The sequence below is a fragment of the Hyla sarda genome, chromosome 8 (assembly GCF_029499605.1).
Source record: "Hyla sarda isolate aHylSar1 chromosome 8, aHylSar1.hap1, whole genome shotgun sequence".
NCBI classification, from domain to species: Eukaryota; Metazoa; Chordata; class Amphibia; order Anura; family Hylidae; genus Hyla; species Hyla sarda.
Window position 1 is genome coordinate 207,605,556 of NC_079196.1, and position 19,654 is coordinate 207,625,209.

Here is a 19,654-nt window from a genome sequence, read left to right on the forward strand (position 1 = left end):
ATTAGGCAATCGCTTGACTGGTATTCCCCACAATGTCACGTTATCATGGGAACCCAAACATGAGGAAGCGTTGCAATAAAAACTCACATTCTCCCTAATGCTGCCCTGAAGAAGCAGACGGCAGATTGTATCGGAGACGGAGGCTGTTATGACATCCTGGCGGGCACGGCGCCAATTTGGGCCAGCACTTTGCTGTTGGAATACAGGCTGATACAAGTGCCATCCGTCTTGGGTATCTTAGTACAGTGCACATTTGTGGAGAGACATATTGACCGTTTAAGTAGCTTGAAAACTAGGTTGCATTCACACGTAGCTTTTCGGTAGGGATGTCCCGATACTATTTTTTAAGACTGAGTTCGAGTACTTACCGATACCAATTGTCATGTGACAGCAGAGGTGTCTGGAGACTATGTGAAGCCTCAGACGAGGCCTCACTGACACTTATAATTAAGGTATTCCCTCAGTAGTTAGTTATGGAATTCCACCCATTCCCCCCCCCATTAGGTAGAAGCCCCCAGTAAGTAGGAAGGAAATCCCACTTCCCCATCATGTCAATGCCCCCAGTAGGTAGGGAATCCCCCCTCCAATAAGGTAGAAGCCCCCAGTAGGTAGGGAATCCATCCATAAGGTAGAAGCCCCCAGTAGGTAGGTAGGAAATCCCCTTCCCCATTATGTAGAAGCCCCCAGTAGGTAGGGAATCCATCCATAAGGTAGAAGCCCCCAGTAGGTAGGTAGGAAATCCCCTTTCTTATTATGTAGAAGCCCCCAGTAGGTAGGGAATTCATCTATAAGGTAGAAGCCCCCAGTAGGTAGGTAGGAAATCCCCTTCCCCATTATGTAGAAGCCCCCAGTAGGTAGGGAATCCATCCATAAGGTAGAAGCCCCCAGTAGGTAGGTAGGAAATCCCCTTCCCCATTATGTAGAAGCCCCCAGTAGGTAGGGAAGCCCCCAGTAGGTAGGGAATCCATCCATAAGGTAGGAGCCCCCAGTAGGTAGGAAATCTCCACATTAGGTAGAAGCCTACAGTAGGTAGAGAATCCCCCCACTAGGAAATCCACCCTATTGGGGGGAATACTGCCCCCACTTGGTAAGTAATGCCCCCTGAATGGGTAGAAGCCACCAGTAGGTAGGGATTTCACCCTATTATGTAAAATTACATAGGGAATTTCCCCATATTAGGTAGAAGCCCCCAGTAGGTAGGTAATCCCCACCATTAGGTAGAAGATCCCAGTAAGGAGGTAATGCCCCCCCCCCTCCCTCGCCTGATTTGGTAGAAGCCCCTGGTAAGTAGGGAAGCCCCAGTAAGTAGGTAGGTAATCCCCATCATTAGATAGAAGTCCCCAGTGAGTAGGTAGCTAATACCCCCTATAAATCAACTGGTGACAGAAAGTTAAACAGATGTGTAAATGACTTCTATTAAGAAATCTTTACCCTTCCAGTACTTATCAGCTGCTGTTATGATCCACAGGAAGTTGTTTTTTTTTTTTTTTTTTCTTTTCTGCCTGACCACAGTGCTCTCTGCTGACACCTCTGTCCATTTTAGGAACTGTCCAGAGCAGGATAGGATTTCTACGGGGATTTGCTCCTACTCTGGACAGTTCCTGACATGGACAGAGGTGTCAGCAGAGAGCACTGTGGTCAGACAGAAAGGAAATACAAAAATAAAACAACTTCCTGTGGATCATAACCGCAGCTGATAAGTACTGGAAGGATTAAGATTTTTTAATAGAAGTAATTTACAAATCTGTTTAACTTTCTGGCACCAGTTGATTAAAAAAAAAAATGTTTTCCAGTGGAGTAAAGGGGTACTCCAGTGAAAACCTTTTTTCTTTTAAATCAACTGGTGCCAGAAAGTTAAACATATTTGTAAATTACTTCTATTAAAAAATCTTAATCCTTCCAGTACTTATTAGCTGCTGAATGCTACAGAGGAAATTCCTTTCTTTTTGGAACACTGATGACATCATGAGCACAGTGCTCTCTGCTGACATCTCTGTCCATTTTAGCAACTGTGCTTAGCAGATACATGCTAACGGCAGCATGGTGGATCAGAGGTTAGCACTGCTGCCTTGCAGTGCTGGGGCCTTGGGTTCAAATCCCACTAAGGACAACAATAAATAAAGAGTTATTATTATTATTATTATTATTAATAATTATTATTATAATGACGTCAGCAAAGAGCACTGTGCTCGTGATTTCATAAGAGAGAATTCCAAAAAGAAAAGAATTTCCTCTGTAGTATTCAGCAGCTAATAAGTACAGGAAGGATTAAGATTTTTTTTTTATAGATGTAATTTACAAATCTGTTTAACTTTCTGGCACCAGTTGATTTAAAAGAAAAAAGGTTTTCACCGGAGTACCCCTTTAAGTAGTTATAAATTATAATTCTGGATAATTACATAAGTACATGTACAAGTTTCCCAGAATGGGTATTAGAACAGCCCTACTTTTCGGTATTTATTTGGGGGTGTATTATGCTCCAAAATGTGTGTTGCAAAACTCTTTTAAGTGTGACTATGCCCCTCAGTTTACTTTATTTTGTGATAAAATAATAATAAAAAATAAATAAAAAAAAAAAAAAAAACAGGCCTGTGCCCAGCATAGTCACCATCCGGGCCTGGCAATAGGGATGAATGAGCCACAACATGTGTATGTGAAGACTGAATGAGGCCAGTGTATGGATGAGGTGCGGTATCACCTAGCATGAGTGTACACTAATCCTGTGACAATGACCCCTCTATACAGTGCGACTAAATGTGGGGGGGGGAGAAAAACGAATGAATCCGTCTTTTTCATGCACCACTGAGTCCTACGTAGAGGCCATGGCAGCAGCTATATTTATCCTTCCTCATTCTATGGTAATAGCAGTTCTGGTGTGAGCCGCATACACATCTGCGCCGGATGACTGTGGAATTGAAATAGGATGGGGACTAGCATGAGATTAAAGCGGACCGGCCATAAGAAAAAACCAAAAACATTCAGAAACATATTTTTGCCATTCCTTTGTTATCCTTCCTGGATAGGTTTGAATAAGGGTATGTTCACACCACGGAATTGTGCAGTGTGAATTTAACATTATTTATGGACATTTATCAACGGGTTTAGTCAGGTTTTCTTTACTATAATTGTCGCAAAATTGTCGCAACTGCGACTACGCGATTTTTCGTGCGACATTTTGACTGGAAAGCGAGAAAAGCACGTTTTCCAAAAATGAACTACGTAGTAACAATTTTAAAATGGACTACGGGTAGTCAGGTATTTATTAACTGCGACAGTCGCAACTGCGCAAAAAAAAGTCACAACAGGGTTAAAAATTGACTAAATTTACTCCAGCTCAAACATGGAGCAGAAAAAGCTACTACCAAAGTAAAAAAGGAAAAATCGCTTACGTGAAAGAAAATTATCAACAGGCTGAAAGCAGATGATAAATAAGTCGCACATAAGTAAAGAAAAAATTACTAAAAAAAAGACTACATAAGCAAAGATTGATAAATGTCCCTCATTGTGAATGGGTCTCCGCGAGACCCGTTCACACTACGGAATTTCAGCGGCGGACAATTCCGCCACTGAAATTGTTCCGCGCAAAGACAGAACATGTTCATTCTTTGTGCGGAAGTCCACGAGTACTGCATTTCCGTCAACGGTGACGATGCAGTGCCGCGCGGTCCTACCGCCGCCGTCGGCTGCCAGGCTGAATCTCCGCTAGCGGAATTCTGCGAGCAGAGATTCCGTTCAAACATGAACGTGAACATACCCTAAAGTCAACATCTGAACATAACGATTGCCCTTTGGGGCGTCCATAGGTATGACCAATATGTCCAATTAGTGCCAGACAGTGGATTACAGTGCTCACCAGTAGAGATGAGTGAACTTACAGTAAATTCGATTTGTCACAAACTTCTCGGCTCGGCAGTTGATGACTTTTACTGCATAAATTAGTTCAGCTTTCCGGTGCTCCCGTGGGCTGGAAAAGATGGATACAGTCCTAGGAGACTCTTTCCTAGGACTGTATCCACCTTTTCCAGCCCACCGGAGCACCTGAAGGCTGAACTAATTTACGCAGGAAAAGTCATCAACTGCCGAGCCGAGAAGTTCGTGACGAATCGAATTTACTGTAAGTTCGCTCATCTCTATTCACCAGGCTTAAAGGGGGGGTACTCCGGTGGAAAACTTTTTTTTTTTTTTTTTTTTTTTTAAATGAACTGGTGCCAGAAAGTTAAACAGATTTGTAAATGACTTCTATTAAAAAAATCTTAATCCTTTCAGTACTTATTAGCAGCTGTATGTTACAGAGGAAATTATTTTCTTTTTGAATTTCTTTTTTGTCTTGTCCACAGTGCTCTCTGCTGACACCTCTGTCCGTGTCAGGAACTATCCAGAGCAGCATAGGTTTGCTATGGGGATTTTCTCCTGCTCTGGACAGTTCCTGATACGGGACTCGGGTGTCAGCAGAGAGCCCTGTGGACAAGACAAAAAAGAAAATTTGAAAAGAAAAGAATTTCCTCTGTGGCATACAGCTGCTAAAAAGTACTGGAAGGGTAAAGATTTTTGAATAGAAGTAATTTACAAATCGGTTTAACTTTCTGGCACCAGTTGATTTAAAAAAAAAAAAAAAAAAAAGCTTTCCACCAGAGTACCCCTTTAAATCTGTTCAGTCTCCTGACTAAATCATATTCTGCATCAGCAGTTCCGCGGAGAAACTTCTATGGTGTAAACTGAGCAGCAGATTCCCATTGAGAACATTTCCCTGTGGAAATGATATAGCGTAAAGGGGCTGAAAAATGAAGACTGTGAGGGCATGCTGGGTGTTGTAGTTTTGTTAAAGGTGGAGGGTGCTGGTTCAGGAAGACTGGTGTAGTGACACACTTTATGGCAGTGTTTCCCAACCAGGGTGTCTCCAGCTGTTGCAAAACTACAACTCCCAGCATGCCCGAACAGCCAAAGGCTGTCCGGGCATGCTGGGAGTTGTAGTTTTGCAACAGCTGGAGGCACCCTGATTGGAAAACACTGCTTTATGGACACAGGGAATGGGAACACCAAGTTGTTAATTTATTCATAATTTCCAAGAGGAACAAAACTGGACTGGTTTTTCAGACTCCTGGAAATTAGGAATAAATTGACAACTGGGTGTTTTTCCATTCACCTTGTCAATATGGTGTATCCCTACACCTGTCAGAGGATGCGGGGGATTAAAGTTTTGCAAAAGCTGAAAGTTGGGCCATAATTTAGGTATACCCAATACATGAACACACCTTATTGACGAGCAGAAGGGTTACACCCAGTTGTAAATTTATTCATAATTTCCAGGAGCAGTAACAGAGGAACAAAACCGAAAGTTCAGAGGATTGATTTCAGGCTAAAAATAACTTTAACCACTTAAGGACTCAGAGCGTACCTGTACGCCCTGAGTCCGCTCCCGTTCTACAATGAGCAGTCAAGCAGCAGAATCATTGATCAATGTTATCCCTATGGGATAACAATGATCAATGTAAAAGATCAGTGTGTGCAGTTTTATAGCCTCCTATGGGATAACAATGATCAGTGTAAAAGATCAGTGTGTGCAGTGTTATTGCCTCCTATGGGATAACAATAATCAATGTAAAAGATCAGTGTGTGCAGTGTTATAGCCTCCTATGGGATAACAATGATCAATGTAAAAGATCAGTGTGTGCAGTGTTATAGCCTCCTATGGGATAACAATGATCAATGTAAAAGATCAGTGTGTGCAGTGTTATAGCCTCTTATGGGATAACAATGATCAGTGTAAAAGATCAGTGTGTGCAGTGTTATAGCCTCCTATGGGATAACAATAATCAATGTAAAAGATCAGTGTGTGCAGTGTTATAGTCCCTTATGGGATAATAATGATCAGTGTAAAAGATCAGTGTGTGCAGTGTTGTAACCCCCTATGGGATAACAATGATCAATGTAAAAGATCAGTGTGTGCAGTGTTATAGTCCCCTATGGGATAACAATAATCAATGTAAAAGATCAGTGTGTGCAGTGTTATAGCCTCCTATGGGAGCTATAACATTGCAAAAGAAAAGTGAAAAAAAAAAAAGTTAATAAAGATCATTTAACCCCTTCCCTAACAAAAGTTTGAATCACCCCCCTTTTCCCATAAAAAACAAACAAACAAACTGTGTAAATAAAAATAAACATATGTGGTATCACCGCGTGCGGAAATGTCCAAACTATAAAAATATATCTTTAGCTAAAGCGCATGGTCAATGGCGTACGCGCAAAAAAATTCAAAACGTCAGCTCACGGCGCAAAAAATGAGCCCTCATACCGGCCCGTACACTGAAAAATAAAAAAGTTATAGGGGTCAGAAAATGACAATTTTAAACGTATTAATTTTCGTGCATGTAGTTCTGATTTTTTTCCAAAAGTACGACAAAATCAAACCTATATAAGTAAGGGATCATTTTAATCGTATGGACCTACAGAATAAAGAGAAGGTGTAATTTTTACCAAAAAATTTACTGCGTAGAAACGGGAGCCCCCAAAAGTTACAAAAAAGGCATTTTTTCTTCAATTTTGTCACGCAATAAATTTTTTTCTGTTTTGCCATAGATTTTTGGGTAAAATGACTGATGTCATTACAAAGTAGAATTGGTGGCGCAAAAAATAAGCCATCATATGGATTATTTTAGGTGCAAAATTGAAAGAAATTATGATTTTTTAAAGGTAAGGAGGAAAAAACTAAAGTGCAAAAACAGAAAAACCCTGAGTCCTGAAGGGGTTAATTCATGTCTAAAATAGACGTTTATTAAACGTTTTTAATATTGATGCAGATTTTTTATTTTTTTTAAACTAAGAATTCACACAGATTTTCTCTCTTCTCAGAGTCTGAAAAGACATGCAGAAAATTAGCGTTGCGTCATTTCTAATTAAAATCAATGGGAGGAGGTGGGTGAGTGGTATTTTGGACATGAAATAGGTTCCCGAATCAGCGCCAAAATTACCTGTGTGATTGGGGCATATGGTTAGCTGTTCCAGGATTGCTATTACATGTGGCAGGGTTTCCCAACCAGCGTGCCTTCAGCTGTTGCAAAACTACAACTCCCAGCATGCCCGGACAGCCATTGGCTGTCCGGGCATACTGGGAGTTGTAGTTTTGCAACAGCTGGAGACACACCGGTTGGAAAATGCTCACATGAGGTGAACAAGTATTTACTAAAACAAACATGTCAGAAGAGCAGACAGCCAGTCCTCGCACATTGGCGACTATCGAAATTTACTAGTCTTCACCAGCGACAAATTCATTTTGGCGTCGTTCATTGTTGACCGTCTTGCTCATTTGCATAGGGGAATTAGCGTTACACATCTGCCGTCATTTGGACGGGCTTAGTAAGCGGGCCTTTTTAATGAAAACATGGCTCCTGTGCGGAATCGGGTTTTGTCGTCCGCGTGCGGGTTTAACACTGCGATGATCAGATGCGAGATTTTTTAAATATTTTTTGTGAGCGTCTTCTCTCCTGAAGGCAGCGACGCAGTAAGAAGATGTAGACAAGCTGCTTTTCACACAGGAGGTGTTCGCCATCTCGCTGCTTCTCCCGAGCCGTGTCTCTTGCCGACCGTGTTGCTAGGCTGCGGCGCTGTGTGGGATAAAGACTGATTTCTTTTAATGCACGTGTCCCTGACAGGACTGGGTCAATGACAAACCGCTTGACTCATCAATTCATTCCCTAAATTCCTGTTTTTTTACTTATTTTTTTGCGGCAACAGCCTTGCTTTTTTTAATTTTTTTTTATTTTATTTAACCATCTTTAGGTATTAAACAAACCCTTTGTGGGGAATAGAGCGATGATTCCACTGTTATATAGCCAGATGATATTCTAGCCAAGGGCTTGTGGTGAGGGAGGCGGCCATCTTGGTTGGTTTATGAACAAGAACCTTACATACTGTGTTACACACCTTGTTGCCCATAGCAACCAATCAGCTATCAGTTGTTATTTAAAAGAAGACTAGAAAGAAGACTTGGATTGGTTGCTATGGGCAATAAGATTATTATTTTTTATATTATTATTATATATTTTTATTTTTAATAAAGTATTTTCTTATCTGTATAATTTTTCTTGATTAGTTTCCAAGCCACGGCTGGCACCGAGGCCTAGCCAAGGCTTCAAGCTGCCCTGAAAACCGATCTGACCGGTGAGCCAACAGGTTTGGGCGCCAAAACTGTTTAAATGTCGTTACTGGCAGGTGTCAGCTGCATGTAGTTGTCGGTATGACGGTAGAGTCTGCGCCATACTCCCTCACCCGACGTAATCGCGACCTGGAGCCGCGGATTTGTTGAGGCCTGATATAAGGAAATACAAAGATCTGAAGAAAATGTCCCGATAGTAATGCTTGCATGGTTCTTACAGTGTCTGCCATGATGTCTTTTTCAGGGGTGGTTCACACTACGTTTGTAGTGTACGGTTGCTGGATCCCGTATCCCACCCGTATCCCCATTCAGTTCAATGAGCCGACCGGAGTCAAACACTGACTCCGGTTGTCTAATTTGTCCCCGAATACAGTATACCATGGATTTAGGTCCTGTCAGAAAACCATATACAGGGCAAAAATGAGACAACCGGAGTCAGCGTTTGACTCCGGTCGGCTCATTGAAATGATTGGGTTTGGGCCAGATCCGGCTGGGATACTCGAGCGGCTCGTTTTTGCCCCTCCCAACCGGATCCAGCAACCGTACGCTACAAACGTAGTGTGAACACACCCTCACTGAGAAATTCCGAGTGGAATTTCAGTTATAAATTCAACACAGATTCCGCCTTGCAACACATGCCCATTGACTTCAATAACTTCTTAGCTGTTGTGTTCACACTGCGTTGGAATTTCCTACAACGATGCGAATTCTTGCAACAGATTGTTCAATCTTCCGAATCTGCCAGTGATAGCCCATTAGTCAGAGGCACTTAGAACTTTGATGTGTATTTCTGCGGCACATTCCGCATTGATAAAATACCTATTCCACATCATTTCTGCTCCATTTACCATTTGAATTTTCTCTGTGTGAACATACCCTACAGAACTTCTGCAGTTTAAATTTCGGACAAACGTGTGGTGGAAAAACCTCAAAAATGCATTGCCCAATTGCCCTTTTTACGGGCGGTCCTAGTGTAGAATGATGATGGACGCTGTTGCTTAATATAGAATATCTACCTGGAATTTCTCCACTTGGAAATTCCCATGCAGCAGCCTCCCATTCAATTCAAGGAGAATCTGCTGCATCGTGCACACTGCTAAATTTTCATAGCAGATATTCAGGATTCCAGGCTCCGTTGAAAGAATGAACATCCGCACGGACTGCATTGCAGTCAATGGGAACAGCATGCTAGCATGGTCATAGTACTGATTGATTTTGGCAGTGCCCCCCCCACCCCTGCACAATTCTGAAGTGTGAATGGTCCCTTAGTGTCTGCCTTGGAGACCTTACCAACATCTTTAAGGAAGGGTTCATTTATGTGGCGACATTAAAGGGGTACTCCACTGGAAAAAAAAAATGTAATCAACTGGTGCCGGAAAGTTAAACAGATTTGTAAATTACTTCTATTAAAAAAATCTTAATCCTTCCAGTACATATCAACTGCTGTATGCTCCACAGGAAATTCTTTTCTTTTTGAATTTTCTTTCTGCCTAACCACAGTGCTCTCTGCTGACACCTCTGTCTATTTTAGGAACTGTCCAGAGTAGGAGCAAATCCCCGTAGAAAACCTATCCTGCTCTGGACAGTTCCTGACATGGACAGAGGTGTCAGCAGAGAGCACTGTGGTCAGACATAAAGGAAATTCAAAAAGAAAAGAACTTGCTGTGGATCATACAGCAGCTGATAAGTACTGGAAGGATTAATATGTTTTTTTAATAGAAGTAATTTACAAATCTGTTTATCTTTTCGGCACCAGTTGATTAAAAAAAATAATAAAAAAATGTTTTCCATTGGAGTACCCCATTAACAACACTTTGTATGAGTATATTTTAGGCCAGAAAAATTTAATTAGACAGGGTCCCATTAGAGGAAAATTTAAATCCAGTACAGCAGAAAAATGACCTCTTATTGTACATAATATCCACATAAATGACTCCATTATCTGGCACACCTTACTACTCAGACAGTTTTCTTCCGAGCCATTAGAAAGGGGGTTTGGTAAGATACTCCCCTGTAACTCATCCTGTCAGTGATACGCCTCAATGATGTAGAGAAAAAATGGCGCCCACACATGACAGATCAGGCTTGTTGTAAATGATGTATTAGATATATATATATATATATACGGTATATATGACTATTTGAAGTATACGGTTTGCAGACTGGCAATGGAAGCGATGGTTTTATGTGGCATACAAGCTGGCCGTGTTACTTTGTCGCACATTAGGGTCATATGTATGGGAGGATAGTCTCACTGATTCCCATCAAGAGAAACGGGTATTGGACAAGCACTTACAGTGATCCCTCAACTTACCATGGCCTCAACATACAATAGTTTCAACATACAATGGTCTAATCTGGACCATTGTAAGTTGAAACCAGACTCAACATACAATGTACAGACAGTCTAGATCTGTGATATCTGTCAATGGCTGGAAGATCTGACCAATCAGAATGGGAATTCACTGGTAAAACCCCTGTATTACTGAATCGTATGCACTGACTGATGTCTGGTAGTGCCCCCTACAGTATAAGGAGGTATTACATGTTCTGTACACTTTACCTGTATTACTGAAGTGTATGCACTGACTGGTGTCTGGTAGCACCCCCTACAGTACAGGGAGGTATTACATGTTCTGTACACTTTACCTGTATTACTGAAGTGTATGCACTGACTGGTGTCTGGTAGCGCCCCCTACAGTACAGGGAGGTATTACATGTTCTGTACTCTTTACCTGTACCAGGGTTAGCTGCTCCTTTGGACACCAGGTGAGGGCGACTCCATGTTACTTTTTTAGGACATTGCGTGTACTGCACAGGACCCCGAAGAAGCTCCTGTCCTCTACATAGACCAGTGTTTCCTAAGCAGGGTGCCCCCAGCTGTTGCAAAACTACAACTCCCAGCATGCCCGGACAGCCTTTGGCTGTCCGGGCATGCTGGGAGTTGTAGTTTTGCAACAGCTGGAGGCTCCCTGCTTGGGAAACACTGACATAGACAGTGATTACAGCTCCCAGCAGATCTTTCTTACTTTTATATGTGCAGATTTGCTTTATCTATATTAGTTATCTACTTATTTTTTATTTAATCCTCACTTTTTCCTATTTTTTGGATGACATTTTGGTGCCTTTAGAACCAATTATCAGGTTTCCATAGAGTTCTGGTCTCAACGTCCAATGGTTTCAACATACAATGGTCGTCCTGGAACCAATTAATCTTGTAACTTGAGGGACCACTGTATTTCTATGAGATAAGGAGTGGCAAATTTATACTGCGGCAGCTTATTTCTCTTTGACTGTGGACCTGACTAAGGGCAGAGCCCCCAAAACGCGTTATCCTACCGAATAAACCTTTGTTATTTTACTCCTATCCTTGTCCAGGATTTCAGGTATGGGTAAGGATTTTTCCAGCCATTTCTGGACGCCGATTTACTTTTTTATGACTCCCGAGGATCTTCTGGTCTCCTGTAGAAATAGTAAGTGCTGTTCAGACTGACAGTCGCTGTTTCCAGCAGCTCTGGGTAACAGAAGAGGCACTCGAAAAGGAGTAGGACCCACCGCTGTGACATCTGTATGCTTATCGGGACAACCCCCCTGTTATTAACCGCAAATGGGGAAAGCTATCGAAACGCACAGAAATATTGGGCCCGTTGCCCATAGCAACAAGCCCTGATTTAATGAATTCTATTGACGTGACTATGTATAATGTTACGATGCTATCCTGAGAGCGATGTCAGCGGCTGCGTGTGTGGGTGGGTGCGAGCCTGGGCACGGAGTGTAAGAAGTTGCATCATAATTACATCTTACCCTGGCACTGGCAAGGAAGAGAGGCTTATCTGTTCAGTCACGGTGACAACCTATAAAGCCGCCATTGGAGCGCCCCCCACAGGAGGTCATCACCCAGCTGTCACAGCTAGGTATTACAGTTAATATTGAAAGTTGAGTGACAACCTGTGTGGATGGCCCATGTTCACACAGTATAACATGTTGTTGCGTATTTTCTCTGGCAATCTGATCAGATGACGGCTGAATAATGTGCGCGTAAAATGAACAAGGACCCTTGTATTTTAGAGAGAAAAGAGGAGTGGTGGTAAAAAGGGTTAAATTAGCGTAAACCACGTCTTCAGGATGGATCCGGTCCGTATAATGTATTTTTTTTTTGCTTGCCCTGAAGACTTTCATTAACATGTTTATGTGACCCAACAGAACGTGCTTGTTATTTTATAAGAATGGGGGGTGGAGAAGCGAGGGCCGGACACCTGTCACCGCTGATCTCCTGGGGACCTATTGACCTGGTAGCAGCCCAAAAAAATAAAAATTCTATACAGTATAGCTTTATAATATATAGGGTTTGAGATATATATAATATATATATATTAGTGTTTGTTTATACATACATATATATATATATATATATATATATATATATAGTGTTATACAGTATAATATATTATAGCTATATATATATATATATATATATACAGCAACAGGAGAATACAGCAGCACACTGCTAGCACAAAGATATAGATGAAACATGAGTGTATAGATAAAACATGAGTATATAGATAGAACATGAAAAGCTATACAGCTGTAATGCAATAAATGAAGATATGAAATTATGAGGTTTTATTATATTAGCTTGCAAATTTGGCGCCAAATAGCGTGGACCGTCCCACCACGGTAAGGTGACCTCATTCTGGGACGGACCCTACACTATGACTATACCTCTGTGTGAACAGTACAACAGGCATTGCAAGGTCTGAAACATCCAAGGCAACTTATATACACCTAATAGAGGTGGGTGGGGTGCAGGAGCCAACATGGAGGTAGCCACTCCCCCGTATGTGTAATACAACCAAAGGATAAATTGGCCAGCACTACTGATCCAAATTATTGTATAGTCCTGGCTCACAGGTGCAGGCTGCTGGGCTAAATATACAGCAACAGAAGAATACAGCAGCACACTGCTAGCACAAAGATATAGATAAAACATGAGTATATAGATAGAACATGAAAAGCTATATAGCTGTAATCCTTTGGTTTTATATATATATATATATATATATATATATATACACATACAAAATATATGGTCTAAAAAACATAATATATCCATATTCTTGCATAGCCTCAGTGAAGTGCTGCCGAATCTGACAGGAGACCTGGCAGCCGCTTATCTCCTCTTGTTCTATGCACAATCCAATAATCAGTTTACAGGCAACTTAAAGGGGTACTCTGGTGGAAAACTTTTTTTTAAATCAACTGGTGCCAAAAAATATTCATGTGTGAACGTACCCTTAAGCGTTATTTTCCAATCTATGGCCCTGCAGCTGTTGCAAAAATACAATTCTCATCATGCCCCCTCTGACAGCCATGATGGGAGTTGCAGTTTTGGCTCAGGGTGGGGAACATTGCTTTTATGAAAATGCAAGGCGCTCAAAAAAGTTAAAACAGCACCTTAAAGAGGTACTCCGGTGGAAAGCAATTTTTTTTTTAAACCAACTGGTGCCAGAAAGTTAGACAGATTTGTAAATGACTTCTATAAAAAAAATCTTAATCCTTCCAGTACTTATCAGCTGCTGAATACTACAGAGGAAATGAATTTCTTTTTGGAACACAGAGCTCTCTGCTGACATAACGAGCACAGTGCTCTCTGCTGACACCTCTGTCCATTTTAAGAACTGTCCAGAGTAGGAGAAAATCCCCATAGAAAACATATGCTGCTCTGAACAGTTCCTAAAATGGACAAGAGATGTCAGCAGAGAGCACTGTGGTCATGATGTCAGCAGAGAGCTCTGTGTTCCAAAAAGAAAATAATTTCCTCTGTAGTATTCAGCAGCTGATAAGTACTGGAAGGATTAAGATTTTTTTAATAGAAGTAATTTACAAATCTGTTTAACTTTCTGGCACCAGTTGATTAAAAAAAAAAAAAAAAAAAAAAAGTTTTCCACCGGAGTACCCCTTTAAGACCTTGTCCTCTCAGATCTTGGATTCAATTCTTGTCAGCTATTTAATATATTTTATTCTCCTAACAGGTGAAATATCTTACCGGGTATCTGGATCCAGCTGGCCTGGGGGTTATAAATTTCCGTGACTTCTATCGGGGCATCTCTGAAATCCAGAATGAAGGTGAGCGCTGCTCTGTTTGTTTTCAAGTCCTCTGCTTTCTGTCAGTGAATGGAAACATTCATTGCATACTTCTAAAACAGAGTTTCCCAAGCAGGGAGCCTCCAGCTGTTACAAAACTACAACTCCCAGTATGCCCGGACAGCCTTCGGCTGTCCGGGCATACTGGGAGTTGTAGTTTTGCAACAGCTGGAGGCACACTGGCTGGAAACCCCTGTTCTAAAATATGCAGGTGCGGCCATTTCCACTCAACTCCTGAGGCCAGAACTATTTGCCTGCTCTTGGCTTCATCCTCAGTCCTCTTGAGGACGTGAGGGGGACTTTATAATCCATTAGCGGATCACATTTGCATTGGGAAAGGTTGCAGTGATCTGCAGTGGTTTGTTGTGGGACTGATAGGATCAGCGACTAGGCAGTTCAGTTTCCTATACACTCCCATGTCTGTAGGAAAGTTGAGAAAAAACAATCAGATGTCTTCCGTGGGTGGGTCATCTCCTTGGGATAAGGGGGGGCTCTAGTTTTAAGAAAAAAAAGGCTGCTTAAAGGAGTAGGAGCTCTTCTTATTTTTGGCTTTCTGGATTGTTATCGATAGGAGAGGACTGTATAATGAAGCCAACCCCCTATCAGCCACATGGGGCCACCTGGTACCTACACCAGGTCACATGTTCCGTATTTTGCTGCGTATTTTCTGCAGTTGATTTTGGTATCCATTGACTTGGTTGGAATAGTTAGGAAAATACACAGCAGCAGAAAAAAAAATAAAAAAATGTGACCAAACCCTAATTGTCCGTTCACATGGGCGAATTAACTGCGGAAATCTGAATCGGATTTTGCTACCACTGACTTCAACGGGTCTGAAGGAAAATATGCAAATCAACCTCTACTGCATATTTTCTGCTGACCCATTGAAGTCAATGGTAGCAAAATTCGCAGAAAAATTTTGCAGGTAATCTGCCCGTGTGAAAGGGCCCTAGGGGTACATTCACACCCGTGGATTTCCTGCGGAATTTCCATAGCGTATTTGCTGTGGAAAATCCGCTGTGGATTTTGCTACCATTGACTTCAATGTGCCCGAAGGAAAATCTCTATTGGAGATTTTCTGCAGACCCATTGAAGGCAATGGTATCAAAATATGCTGCGGATTTTTCGCAGCAAATACGCTGCAGAGATTCAGCAGGTAACTCTGCCCATGTGAAGGTACCCTTAGGGGGTACGTTCAGAAGAGCGGATCCAAAGCGTATTTTAAACAGCGGATCCGCCGCCGAAAGGACACCTAGTTGGTGCCTCAGATGTGCCTGCTCGGAGCAGCAATACGCCGCTACTAGCAGACACACTGCTGCAGTGTGCGAGTTGCCGCGTATGCGCGGTATACTCGCACACATCGCGACCGCTCCCCCTGTTCCCTGAGCTAGGCTGAGAGCAGCCACGATGTGCGAGTATACTGCGCATGCACGCGGTGACTTTCACATTGCAGTGTGTCTGCTCATAGCGGCATATTTCCCCACCGAGCAGGCACATCTAAGGTACCCTTTCAGTGGTTGATCCACAGAGTAAAATATCTGAACGTACCCTTAGGGTTCATTCACATGTGCGTATTTTTGCTGCAGATCTGCTGCAGATTTTACTGCCCATTGACTTCAATGGGTAGCAAAATCTGCTACAGCAAATCTGCAGAAGATCTGCAGCAAAAATGTGCATGTGTGAACGTACCCTTAGGGTACGTTGACACGCGCAAATTTTTTAGCGGGTTTTCCGCTGCGTATTTGAAAGTGGGCGGACTCTTCTCGGCTGTCCACAGCAGATTTTCCGCGGCGGAATGTATACTGCGGAAAATCCGCCGCAAGCCCCATTGAAGTCATTAGGGACTGTGGCGGATTTTCCGCAGCGTAAATTCCGCCGCAGAAAATCTGCTGCGGACAGCCGAGAAGAGCCTGCCCACTTTCAAATACACAGCGGAAAACCTGCAAAAAAATCGGCACGTGTGAACGTACCCTAAAGCGGTATTTTCCAATATATGGCCCTGCAGCTGTTGCAAAAATACAACTCTCATCATGCCCCCTCTGACAGCCATGATGGGAGTTGCAGTTTTGGCTCAGGTTGGGGAACACTGCTTTTATGAAAATGCAAGGTGCTCAAAAAAGTAAAAACAGCACCTTAAAGGGGTACTCCGGTGGAAAGCTATTTTTTTTTTTAAACCAACTGGTGCCAGAAAGTTAAACAGATTTGTAAATGACTTCTATTTAAAAATCTTAATCCTTCCAGTACTTATCAGCTGCTATATGCTCCAGAGGAAGTTGTTTTCTTTTTTGAATTTCTTTTCTGTCTGACCACAGTGCTCTCTGCTGACACCTCTGTCCATGTCAGGAACTGTCTAGATCAGAAACAAATCACCATAGCAAACCTCTCCTGCTCTGGACAGTTCCTGACATGGACAGAGGTGTCAGCAGAGAGCACTGTGGACAGACAGAAAATACATTTAAAAAGAAAAGAACTTCCTCTGGAGCATATAGCAGCAGATAAGTACTGGAAGGATTAAGATTTTTAAATAGAAGTAATTTACAAATCTGTTTAACTTTCTGGCACCAGTTGATTAAAAAAAAAAAAAAAAAAAATAAGAATAATTTCCACCAGAGTACCCCTTTAAAGTGGACCCCAGTATAACTAGAATTTACTACATTTATACCACGCCAACTGGGTGTTGGGAGGAAAAAAAAAAAACACAAGGAGACTTAACTTCTTCCTGTACATGGCGTTTTACGTTCTATCTACAACGGAAACCACCTCGCAGCTGGCAACTTTTACCTCACCCTTACGACTTGGAAGTTTCCTTAAAGCCAGCAACGGAACGTCTGGAGACCGTATATTGTAAAATATTATTTCTGGCCCTTGGTTTGGAAATTTAGGTGTAAATGTTCTTTTCTCCTGCAAAAAAAAAAAAAAAAAATATATAAAAATGTAAATAAATTCTATTCATGTTTTCTCTGAGACATAATAGGAGGGCACAGCGGGGCAAACATCTTAAATATTGGGAAATTGTCTCCGGGGCAAGTAGGTTAACATGGCAGTAAGTGTTCAGTTTCCCTGCAGCACCTCCACAGGAGAAATGAAGTATTACACCAATGTTTCTCAACCAGGGTGCCTCCAGCTGTCGCAAAACTACAACTCCCAGCATGCCCGGACAGCCGTTGGCTGTCCGGGCATGCTGGGATTTGTAGTTTTGCAAGCAACATTTATACATGGAACTTTTCTTCTTATTGAACCAAAATGAACCCACAAATCTGACCCTACTTCTTTTTTAACTCCATAGATCTGGACATGCAGCTGTATGACATGGGATACCCCTCCGAGGAGGAGCCGGCCTGCTCTGTGGACTTCGATGACCTGGCTGCATTTGAGGTTAGTTTCTGTGGCTGCTAGACTGGCTTTAAGTGCATTACATGTAGAAGGAATATGTGTAAAAAAAATATCAAGTTACTGTAAATACATTACTGTCTTATTGATTCTGCATTACATCTTGTATTGTACTTTAGAGCTGCACACACTATTCTGCTGGTGAGGTCACTGTGTATATACCTTACATTACTTATCCTGTACTGATCCTGAGTTATATCCTGTATTATACTCCAGAGCTGTACTCACTATTCTGCTGGTGAGGTCACTGTGTACATACATTACATTACTTATCCTGTACTGATCCTGAGTTATATCCTGTATTATACTCCAGAGCTGTACTCACTATTCTGCTGGTGAGGTCACTGTGTACATACATTACATTACTTATCCTGTACTGATCCTGAGTTATATCCTGTATTATACACCAGAGCTGTACTCACTATTCTGCAGGTGGGGTCACTGTGTACATATATTACTTATCCTGTACTGATCCTGAGTTATATCCTGTATTATACTCCAGAGCTGCACTCACTATTCTGCTGGTGAGATCACTGTGTACATACATTACATTACTTATCCTGTACTGATGCTGAGTTATATCCTGTATTATACTCCAGAGCTGTACTCACTATTCTGCTGGTGAGGTCACTGTGTACGTACATTACATTACTTATCCTGTACTGATCCTGAGTTATATCCTGTATTATGCTCCAGAGCTGTACTCACTATTCTGCTGGTGAGGTCACTGTGTACGTACATTACATTACTTATCCTGTACTGATCCTGAGTTATATCCTGTATTATACTCCAGAGCTGTACTCACTATTCTGCTGGTGAGGTCACTGTGTACATACATTACATTACTTATCCTGTACTGATCCTGAGTTATATCCTGTATTATACTCCAGAGCTGTACTCACTATTCTGCTGGTGAGGTCACTGTGTACATACATTACATTACTTATCCTGTACTGATCCTGAGTTATATCCTGTATTATACTCCAGAGCTGTACTCACTATTTACATAATTGAGACCAAAACCAATCAAAACTGTGGATATGTCTACAGGAAATGTCTAAAAGGGTCTCTGTCAAAAGTGACAACGACCCTTAAAGAAGTCTTCTTCTCCAGGGCAATGTTATCTGTCTCCCCCCCTGCTCTCCTGCTCTCCTCTTCCCATCCATCCCTCCCCCATAAGTACACAGCTTTTTCTGTTGTCTCCCCAACTCCATCACTTGTCTTTGTCTCACTCCCTATGATCTCCATCTATATCCCACTTTCCCCCCTCACCCTTCTCATTGTTGACCCCCTTTGTCTTTGCCCTTTCACCTTCTTTTCATTAATTTATAGACCACTACAAATTCCATCAGGCTTTTAAGCTGCCCATAGATGCAGAGGTGCAGCCACACATAGGCTTATTGTGGGGATTATGGAAGATTTATAGAAGATTTCTGTATATCCATTTCCTTATTCCCAGGTTTCATCCCCTTGGTATCACCCCTGCCATCTACTAAAGCATTTTTCTGATGAGATGATGAGGTGATTTTATGCTCTCTCTGCTTTTATTGAGCCCCTGAGGGTCCTCTCCATGGTGCCCAGCTATTTCTTATTCTTTCAATTTCAAGGGGTGGGACCAGAGCTGGGCTGGTCCTGCAGTGTCCAGTGGTCATGGACACCATGAGTGATTGACAGGGCTGCAGGCAGATTCAGAGCTGATGTGCTTGCTCCCGGCCCTCTGTGAGTCAGAGCAGAGTGAGGGAGGGGGAGGTGTCCACAGTGAGGAGAAGAGAGAGACACGCCCCATGCCTCTGCATGGACAGAAACCTCACGAGCAATGATGGCAAGTTAATAAAAGTAATTCTGATATATAGGTCGTAGACACATACAAATTAGATGTACATGATCAGGATGAGGTACTGAGCAACATAACAGTTTTTTATTTATTTATTTTGTTGGGGGGGGTTGCGGTCCTGACAGGTACGCTTA

The 19,654-nt window shown here is 42.1% G+C and overlaps 1 protein-coding gene and 1 long non-coding RNA gene across 4 annotated transcripts in view; one reads left to right on the forward strand and one right to left on the reverse strand.

The window, feature by feature from the left end:
* The window catches only part of RAB11FIP3 (RAB11 family interacting protein 3), a 91,221-nt gene that overhangs the window by 20,891 nt on the left and 50,676 nt on the right, over nt 1–19,654 (forward strand). For all 3 annotated transcript variants that reach the window (XM_056536452.1, XM_056536454.1, XM_056536453.1), the window contains exons 2-3: nt 14,185–14,278; nt 17,583–17,671. In XM_056536452.1, coding sequence (XP_056392427.1) covers nt 14,185–14,278; nt 17,583–17,671 — 183 coding nt within the window. The remainder of the gene's footprint in view (nt 1–14,184; nt 14,279–17,582; nt 17,672–19,654) is intronic.
* LOC130285170 (uncharacterized) overlaps nt 17,011–19,654 on the reverse strand; it is a 161,973-nt gene continuing 159,329 nt past the window's right edge. The window contains exon 3 of the long non-coding RNA XR_008847274.1: nt 17,011–17,197. This is a non-coding gene — a long non-coding RNA (uncharacterized LOC130285170). The remainder of the gene's footprint in view (nt 17,198–19,654) is intronic.